The 9138-nt window shown below is 31.7% G+C and overlaps 2 protein-coding genes across 2 annotated transcripts; one reads left to right on the forward strand and one right to left on the reverse strand.

Moving 5' to 3' along the window:
* Nucleotides 1-2100: 2100 nt before the first annotated feature.
* Nucleotides 2101-5866, forward strand: LOC114406774 (zinc finger CCCH domain-containing protein 31-like). The gene is made up of 3 exons (XM_028369583.1): nucleotides 2101-2411; nucleotides 3150-3210; nucleotides 4893-5866. Exons 1-3 carry the CDS (start codon nucleotides 2339-2341, stop codon nucleotides 5644-5646), a joined length of 888 nt encoding a protein of 295 aa, XP_028225384.1. The 5' UTR covers nucleotides 2101-2338; the 3' UTR covers nucleotides 5647-5866.
* A 1898-nt stretch (nucleotides 5867-7764) lies between these two features.
* Nucleotides 7765-9138, reverse strand: LOC114405239. Its single transcript, XM_028367857.1, has 2 exons — nucleotides 8571-9138; nucleotides 7765-8285 (listed from the first exon to the last, which is right to left on the reverse strand). Exons 1-2 carry the CDS (start codon nucleotides 9136-9138, stop codon nucleotides 7765-7767), a joined length of 1089 nt encoding a protein of 362 aa, XP_028223658.1.

Consider the following 9138-nt stretch of genomic DNA (forward strand, 5'->3'; position numbering starts at 1 on the left):
TCTATTTGTATGTATACTAACAAGTAATCAATAAAAATTTAAATTTTATCTCATTAAAAAGTATATCTTGTTATAATTTTTGCTTCTCACAGTTCTTGACTCTAATAATTGTTATTGTATGTTTTTATAATTTAAAAATTATAACAATATTCAGTCAATTCAATAAAATTTGTTTATAAGACTTTTAAAAAACAAAAATTCTTTCAATTACAAGAAGGTAAAGTTTAACAATGAGATATTAATAAAATAAAAAAAATCTATTATATAATAACTGAAATTTGATGATATATAATATTTAGATATAAATTCTTAAAAAATATAAAATTAGTATTGATTTTATAATTTGAAAAAAACTAGGAAATCAAAAACGATTATATACTAACTAAATTTTGATGAAATATAATATTGAGATAAGATTTCTTTAAAAAAGTAAGATTATTATTGATTTTAAAATTTAGAAAAGTTAAAGAGATAAAGACTTTTATGGTAATTACTATTTAATAAAGCATAATATATAGTTTTAGGTCTGATTTTTTAAAAAACAAAATATATTATTGAGTTTTCAATTTGGAAAAAAAAAAAAAAACAGGGGTTTTGAAACAATGCGATGCAGAATTTGCCGGATTTGGCTTATCCAAAAAAAGAATTGGCAAGATTTGATGGTCAGAGGTTAATAGTTGTGAGTTGTGACCCTGGTGAGACTAGTTTGAGTGGGTAGTTAATAATTTGAATTTAAGACATGGAATGGTGCCAATAATTAAATTTGATGTTTAACACTGATTTGCTTAGCCGCGTTAATGGTTCGCGTCAATAATTTCGCTCTGTTTTAATTATACTGGGTTTGATTTTGGAATTTGATTTCTGTGGTGTACTTTAAAACTATACATGAATTTTAACATTAAATATTATTATTAAACATTAACACAATTTTGTTGTTATGCATTATTATTTTATTTTGTTGTTATGCATTATTATTTTAATAAAATAGTACATGAATATCATAAAAAAGACAGTAGAGAAATTAAATCTTAAATTTTTAAGTCTTATTGAGACAATTTAATTATGACCCAATCACATATTAATGCATATATAGAGTAATATAAATGCTATTTTTTTAATACAATTCATATCATATAATTAAATTTATTATTACATATAAATTAATTATTAAATATAAGATAGGTAAATTTTTAACTCGTATGATTTATTCAATTATTAAATTAAATTACTCGTGATTTTTTTTAACTTATTATTTTTATATTTGTCTTATTTTTTTTATATTTTCTCATGTTAATACAATATTTTATTTTCACAATTTAATTTCTTTTTTAGTGGACTTAATCATTATAAACTTGCAAAATTTTAGACAAAAATAAATTAATATTATAAAAAAGTTGATTTTTTTTTCAAAACAAAAATAATTATTAAATATTGAAAATTTATTAATCCAATTTGATCCAACCTGTTTATGATCAAACTGAGTAAGATCAGACATACAAAAAAAAAATTACACAAACACGACGAACCTTATTATATAAACATCCCTAATTTTAGAATAATGTATCACATGAAAACATATTTCCTTGTTAAATTTGTTTGATTCAAAACTAATTAGATTACATATGAGTTTGTTTAATTTTTTTAAAATAATTTTAAAATAAGTGTTTTTTAATAAACAAATAGGATTTACTTCATAAAATTCATAAAATAAATAGAAAATTACTTTTAAGTAAAATAATTTAAACAAACACACTATAAAAAAATTGTTTATTTTAAACATTTATTTCAACAAATAGATTTAAACAAATTTAACTTAGATCTCATTGGATTTGATTAATTCAAAACGAATCAGATAATATTGGATTAGATTAATACAAAAGCAATTTGATAATATCTTGTTAATTTTTTTAAGGGAAGCTTGTTAAATTTGATTTTATTCAAAATTGATTAGCTAATATATCTTACCTCATTGAATCGAAATGAAAAGCACACATTATGACATCCTCAAATTGAAACCTAATTTATAACATCCTCAATAGCTAATTATGACATTGTTACAGTAATAAAAAATCATTTATCTTCAATTTGACTCCTTTTTGTTACCTAGTATCGAGCCAATTCTTTCCCTCTCTTTGCTGCTTGCTCCAAAACCCCTTATTAGGGTCACCGCTGTTTGGGTTAGGGTTAGGGTTTCTCCACACATTCTTTATCTACCAATCTTCTTCCACTACTTTCCCTTCGTTCCCTCTCACTCTCTTCATTTGTAAGCTTTTTGCGCTAGGGTTTTCTCTGCAATCTCTTGTACTCGAAGTTCGTTCCTTCTTCCGGATCTCAATCTATGGATATCCGCAAGAGGGGAAGACACGAAACCGGCTTCAGCTTAAATGGAGGATTCAAGAGATCCAAGCAAGGTTTGATTTTTAGCATTCTCGCTCTTCCGGTTTCCACTATTTCATTACGTTTTGGTTTCTGCTTGTTTTTTTTTCTTTTCTCTTCTTTTGTGTTTGTGAATGTAAATCGAAGTCATTCTTCATTTGTTAAATTGTTATTAATAATTTCACTAAAAAAAAATTAACTCAACACTGTTATGGTATGGTGCTCATCGAGGAGGGAATTTTCTCTCTGGCGCTTATGAACATAGCTATTTCTGTCGTTTAGTTGTTTCACTTTGGTCTGTTTTTTCAGTAGTTGGGGAAGTAGAAAACCAAATCACTATGATTACCCCGTCTTTCAAACTTAATTATGTTACATAATGAACTCAAAACGTATGAAAATTTCTAAAATTCTCACTCAAAAGTAATTTCACTAAAAAATTTAACTCAACAATGTTATGGTATGGTGCTCATTGATGAGGACAAATTTTCTCTCTCACGTTTATGAACATGGCTACTACTGTCGTTGAGTTGTTTCAGATTTCAGATTGGTCTGTTTTTTCAGTAGTTGGGGCAGTGCAAAACCAAATCACGGTGATTACCCCGTTTTTCAAAGTTTATTATGTTAGATAATGAACTCAACGTGTGAAAATTTCTAAAATTTTGTCACTCAAAAGTAATTGTGTTTTAAAGTTATTAACAGCTTTGGAATAAAATGTACTGGATTAATTAGCAAGAGAATGTTAACTGAGAATAAGTAATAATGTTTTGCAACAGAAATGGAGTCCTTATCAACTGGTGTAGGAAGCAAATCGAAGCCATGTACCAAGTTTTTCAGGTTCTAATCTGTTCTTTATCTAATAAATATCTATTCTTAATAGTGTTACATTATAATTACTTTAAGAATTAATTGTTTATTTGCTATCAACTAAATTGTGCAATTTTGCAAATTAACTGGGTATTCAAAGCTTTTATACAGGTACATACTGTTCTTTGGTCTAAACAAGTTGTAACAGAGTAAACAGAGTACAAAAAAGACAACAAGTTGATGGACTAAAGTTGGCACCAAGATCACTTTATCAATGATAAATTGATCGTTCCCCACTTCTTGTTTACCTTACCGCTTAATTAGTTTAGTTACCCATATAATTATTCACCAAAAAAAAAAAAGTTACCCATATAATTATGTTTAGCTTCAATTTTCCTTATTTTAATGAATTTTACTGCTTATGAACCCACCTTTCAATTGGTAAGCTTTTAACAAACTAATATGAATTGAACTTTGATTGGTTGGGTCAGGTATGATTTCAAAACTACATATAAATGTCTGTGGTTTTTTAATTTGCATTTTCTTGAATAAAACATCCGCTTTTTTTTGTCTTTTAACCCATGACCAATACGAATCAATATATCAACATATTCAACAACATCTGTGTATTTGATCAATATATTGTTTCTTAATTGTTATCCAATCCATCTCCTATAATAGTTATTTTGTTCATAAAGTTGTGTTCTTTGCTCCTTAAGAGATGGTGACTTATTGAAACACCGGTGCTTTGGTTACCTTTTGGTACTATAATAAATATCATTTGCTGATGTATACTTATGTTTTTGAGTTTTTTGATTGCCTGTCCTTTTCATATAATTTTAGAGTAGGATTCAATTGTCTGCTTTATAATTTTTATTGGGAACTGTCATTATGCATACATTTGAGAAGTTTTCTGGATCTCTCTAGTGATGATTTCTTGTGATTCTTTTAAAAATAAATGCTTGTTTACTGAGAAGCTTTAAAAGAAATGATCGGGTACTTTTGAGAAGCTTTATAATCATAAATGATGGCTTCTTGTGATTGGGTACTTTTCTAGATCTTTGTTGGCTTTCTAGGTCTCATTTCCATGTTATATTTCTTCCCTTTTTACTTTATGGAGATACCCTGCATGATGGTCTGTTCTACTGTAATTATGTCAAATTGAGTGAATGTAATGTGAAATTAATATTTTGGATGGGTACAAACTTGAGTAGCTGTACTCATTTACATTAAGTCTTGATAGAATGTCTGCAAGACTTGTTAGTTTGCTAATATTGTTACCTAGTTGGTGCTCTGAAGTGGGTCATGCTTGAGCTCTGCCCTGTGTGACCTTTGGCTTTCTCCCATTTGGCTAAGTGCTATTGCTGTATGTTTCCCTTTCAGTAGCTTGGTTTCCGACTTTTGTTTTTCATGTAATTCAATTTGGAGGAACCATTCTGAAACTCTATGTAAGCTTGGCATTTCAGTGTCATGAGTGGTGGATGGATTTGTGGTAGATCACTCTGATTGCTTGTTTGCTGTACTTTATACTCGCTTTATATTTTGCTAAATAAGCGAATAATATCTGTAATACATTTTTATACTTAAGGAAGTTGGAAATGAATTTCTATGTTCACTTGCACTTTGTAAATAAAAAACGGAGACTTTGTATTTTTATTGAAATCGTTAATAATACTTTTGTGTAATCTAATCGTGGCATATTTGTCTTGTAGCACTGCTGGTTGCCCATTTGGTGAGGGCTGCCACTTCTTGCACTATGTTCCCGGTGGTTATAATGCAGTTGCCCATATGATGAATTTAACACCTGCAGCACCTCCTCCACCATCAAGAAATGTTGCAGCTCTGCCTCATGTACCTAATGGGTCTGCACCATCTGCCGTTAAGACCCGCATATGCAACAAGTTTAATACTGCTGAAGGTTGCAAATTTGGTGACAAATGCCATTTTGCTCATGGTGAATGGGAACTTGGCAAACACATTGCTCCATCATTTGATGATCATCATGCCATGGGACCCCCTGGAGCAGGTCGTCTTGCTGGTCGAATGGAGCCTCCGGGTCCTGCCGCAAGTTTTGGTGCCAATTCCACAGCGAAGATCAGCGTAGAAGCTTCCCTGGCTGGAGCTATCATTGGGAAGGGTGGTGTGAACTCAAAACAGATCTGCCGCCAAACTGGAGCCAAACTTTCAATTCGAGAGCATGAATCTGACCCAAATCTTAGAAACATTGAACTTGAGGGAAGTTTTGAGCAAATCAAGGAAGCAAGTAACATGGTAAAGGATTTACTTTTGACCCTGCAAATGTCTGCACCACCTAAAACAACCCCGGGTGTTCCTGGTGCACCTGCCTCTCATGGAAGCAATTTTAAGACGAAGCTGTGTGAGAATTTTGCAAAAGGGTCTTGCACGTTTGGAGATAGATGTCACTTTGCACATGGAGCTTCTGAATTGCGTAAATCAGGAGTATGAACTTTCTTAGTGAGGCACATTAGCCAGGGTTATTATTATTGTTGTGCATTGCTACTTTAGCAGTACTGACAGTACTTTCGATGTTAGTTTTGTTGTTGAGTTGTTTTAGGTCCCAATTGGGATGTTTGGGATGATTTTTTTTTTTCAGTTTTGAAATTATTAAAAACCAAACTTAGTTTATGTTTTGAGCTGTCATTTTCAATTTATTTTGGTTTTGAAATTTTAAGAAGTTGTAAATTGAAAATAGATAAAATAAGTTCAATATTTTATTTTATTGTGCTTCATTATGAAATAATACAATACATAAAATATATTAAAATAATTAAACTTAATAAAAAGGAATTAAAAAATAAAAAATTGTACATTATCTTTTTGTTAAAATTATAAAACAAAAAATAATGACACAAACATAACACTAATAATCATATGTTGGGTTATATAATACATGTTTTTACAATTTGTTTTTAGTTTTTATTAAGCAAAAAATTACACTGAGTAAAATAGCAAAGTGCATAAGACTTATATATCTAAAATTGATAATAATAACAGTCAAGGACAATACAATTATGACGTTGCATTAGTTGTATTTGATAATTAGTTGATCTTAAAAATTCGACGGATGTCAATTACAGTCATTAATGGTGACTTACGTTGTTATATCATATTGTTTGTCATCTAGTTTTACGACTTCGGCCTCTTTTTTAACGTTTTTTTCCCGCATATTATCTAAACAGAGGATCATTTTGCATCTTGCATTTTATTTAGGAACATTTTCCAACCAAAAAAAGTCAAGCAACTATTCAAATCAGAGTTGACTATCATAAGCTTTTGCCAAGAAACAAAAGTGCAGTTTATTGGTAATCATGTTTCTAAAGTTTACCAAACCCTAGTTAGCACCAAGTGCAACGAAATGACTCCAGATAGAAATTTATTATGTATGTTGGAAAAAACTAGAAGTCATAAGTACAAAACAGAAACATATAACACAGATTGGAGGTTTGTTGTGCCGTGAAAAATCACTGCCTTGAAAGCAAAATTCGGCTAGACCTTGATGCAATCTAGTTTGCCGACTGCTCTCCAAGGTTAACACAACGAGCCTATGAACACGTGCACTCGTGGCCTTAGGCTATGGAAATCACAGAACAATTGCCCAGAATTTTAGAAGTAGATAATAAGAAAAGAATTGAAAATTATTTTCTGCCTGTGCAAGCCCGTCCAAGACTATGACAGTCCTCTTTTTAATAGCAAAACCACAAAAACGTCTTTTTCTTTTCCTGTCCACAAATCATAATTATTAGCTACACATTTAACAAATTGACCGTTAGAGAATTGCTAATAAAGTGGAGGTTAAGCTATTTGATTTATAGCTAATCAAGAGCATTAAAAAAAAGGAAATATTTGTTAAAAGAATAACAATCAAAACTGTTTAAAATCAGTTAGGAAATTTGGGAATAAATAGTGGCTTCAGTTTGCCATTGTCCAACAATCCCCCACCAATGGTAAAGCTGGAGTTAAAAAAAAAAAGAGCAATTTTTGGGCAAAAGAGAGAGTAACGTTTAAGTATCAATATCATAATGATTGAATTGATACATAGTGAAGTAAGGCAACAATTGTGTCTAGGTAGTGAATTACTCTTGAATTACCAAGTTTTCAAATGAGACCCTTACAACACATGTATTTCTCTAATATTTGTGATTTTCGCGATATTACAAACCAGCGCTTTTAATGGCCATGCGCACACCTTGGATACTAATGAGAGCTCTAGAAAGAAAGCCTAATTCTTTCATAGAAGGCGGCCCACCTTCACTCTCACGAAGTTGAATCCATCAAGTGCGTCTCAAAAGCACCACCAAAGAGGCTATGGATTCATTAAGAGCAAAAAATTCTCATCTTTCAAAATAGAATTATCATTCAAACGCAAGAACCTATAAGCAGCACCATTTTGAGCATATCCAATAAACACACAATCAAAAGTTTTGGTACCTACATTAGTCCTCTTGAAATCTGGTAGAGCTACCTTAGCAAGACATCCCCATACTATTAAAAAATTTAAATTTGGCGCAAATCCTTTCCATAATTCATAGGGAGTTTTATCTAGTCGTTTATGGGGAACTCTATTTAGTATATAACAGGCGGACAAAATGGCTTCCCCCACATTTGGGTAGACATACCAGAACTTAATAACATAGCGTTCATCATTTCAGTTATTACTACTTTGTCAGCTTCAAAAACCAATTTTAATCCAGCTCTATTTAGACAACTACCAGAAATTAGGTTCCTACGCAGAGAGGGAACATACAAAACATCACTCAAAGATAATGTTTTTCCAGAAGTAAGTTTAAGGAGAATCTTTCCTTTACCAAGCACTCTAGTTGTAGCTGAATTTCCCATGAAAACACATTTTCCGTCATCAGCATCCTCAATCTGGTGAAAAAGCTCTTTGTTGGCGCATAGGTGTTTAGAAGCACCGGTATCTAGAATCCAGTCCACCTTGTTGTCAACCATGTTTGCTTCCACTACCACAGCAGCTATCACTTCTTCATTTTCTGCTAGATGTGCTTGAGGAGCATGTGGTGCAGCAGGTTTCGAGTTGTTAGATTGTTGTCCCTTCCTCAGTTTGCACTCATAGGCTTTATGACCTGTTTTGCCACAAACATAGCACTCACCCTTTCTTTTCTGAATCTTGTTATCACCTTTGTTGATATTAGGGTGTGTTTTCTTTTGTCCTTTTTTCTGAAATCATTTTTCTTTTCCTTTTGACCTGTATTGATCAACAAACTCAACAACATTAGCATTAACTGAATTTACAGAATGTAAAACATGCTTATCTTTAAGTCGGTTGGCCTCCTCTGTCTTCATATGATTTATTAATTCTTGAAGTTACAAGTCCCTCTTCTTGTGTTTCAGTTGGTTGCGGTAGTCACTCCACGAAGGTGGAAATTTTTCTAGAAGCACATTAGCCTGCAATATCTCACACATCTTCATTCCTTCATTTAGTATATCACCAACTAGATTCTCATACTCATGAATCTGCTCCATGATTGGTTTGTCATCCATCATTTGGAAACGCAGCCAATTTCCTACCACATATTTCTTTCTTCCAGCATCATCATCACCGTAACGTTTCAGCAGAGTGTCCCATATTGTTTTCGCAGACTTTTGATTAATGAAAAGATCAAACAGATTATCTGCCATATGAGTTAGCAGATGACCTCTAGCAGTTTTGTTGTCCTTTTCATATTTCTTCTTTGCTTCTTCGTTAGCTTTCTTGGTTTCTGCAGGAAGCGGTGTGACGACAGGGGTAGCAGGAGTTTCAAGAGTAGATGATTCAGAAGCGTTGACATCAGCGGGAGGATCTTCAAATAGCACATAATCAACCTCTAAGGCTTCAAACAAAATCAACAGTTTTTGAAACCATCTCCTATAATTTGAGTCGTCTAGAGGTTCTATTTTCGACATATCCGGAATGATTTTTGATAGATTTCCAGCCAT

The sequence above is a fragment of the Glycine soja genome, chromosome 3, assembly GCF_004193775.1.
Source record: "Glycine soja cultivar W05 chromosome 3, ASM419377v2, whole genome shotgun sequence".
NCBI classification, from domain to species: domain Eukaryota; kingdom Viridiplantae; phylum Streptophyta; class Magnoliopsida; order Fabales; family Fabaceae; genus Glycine; species Glycine soja.

Bases quoted from the DNA above. Each gene is read 5' to 3' on its own strand.
- LOC114406774 (XM_028369583.1), top strand. From the start codon at position 2,339: ATGGATATCCGCAAGAGGGGAAGACACGAAACCGGCTTCAGCTTAAAT. The intron at 2,412-3,149 runs GTTTGATTTTTA...GTTTTGCAACAG, and splicing joins ATTCAAGAGATCCAAGCAAG to AAATGGAGTCCTTATCAACT. The intron at 3,211-4,892 runs GTTCTAATCTGT...TTTGTCTTGTAG, and splicing joins CCATGTACCAAGTTTTTCAG to CACTGCTGGTTGCCCATTTG.
- LOC114405239 (XM_028367857.1), bottom strand. From the start codon at position 9,138: ATGGCTGGAAATCTATCAAAAATCATTCCGGATATGTCGAAAATAGAA. The intron at 8,286-8,570 runs GTGACTACCGCA...GTGGCAAAACAG, and splicing joins AAAATTTCCACCTTCGTGGA to GTCATAAAGCCTATGAGTGC.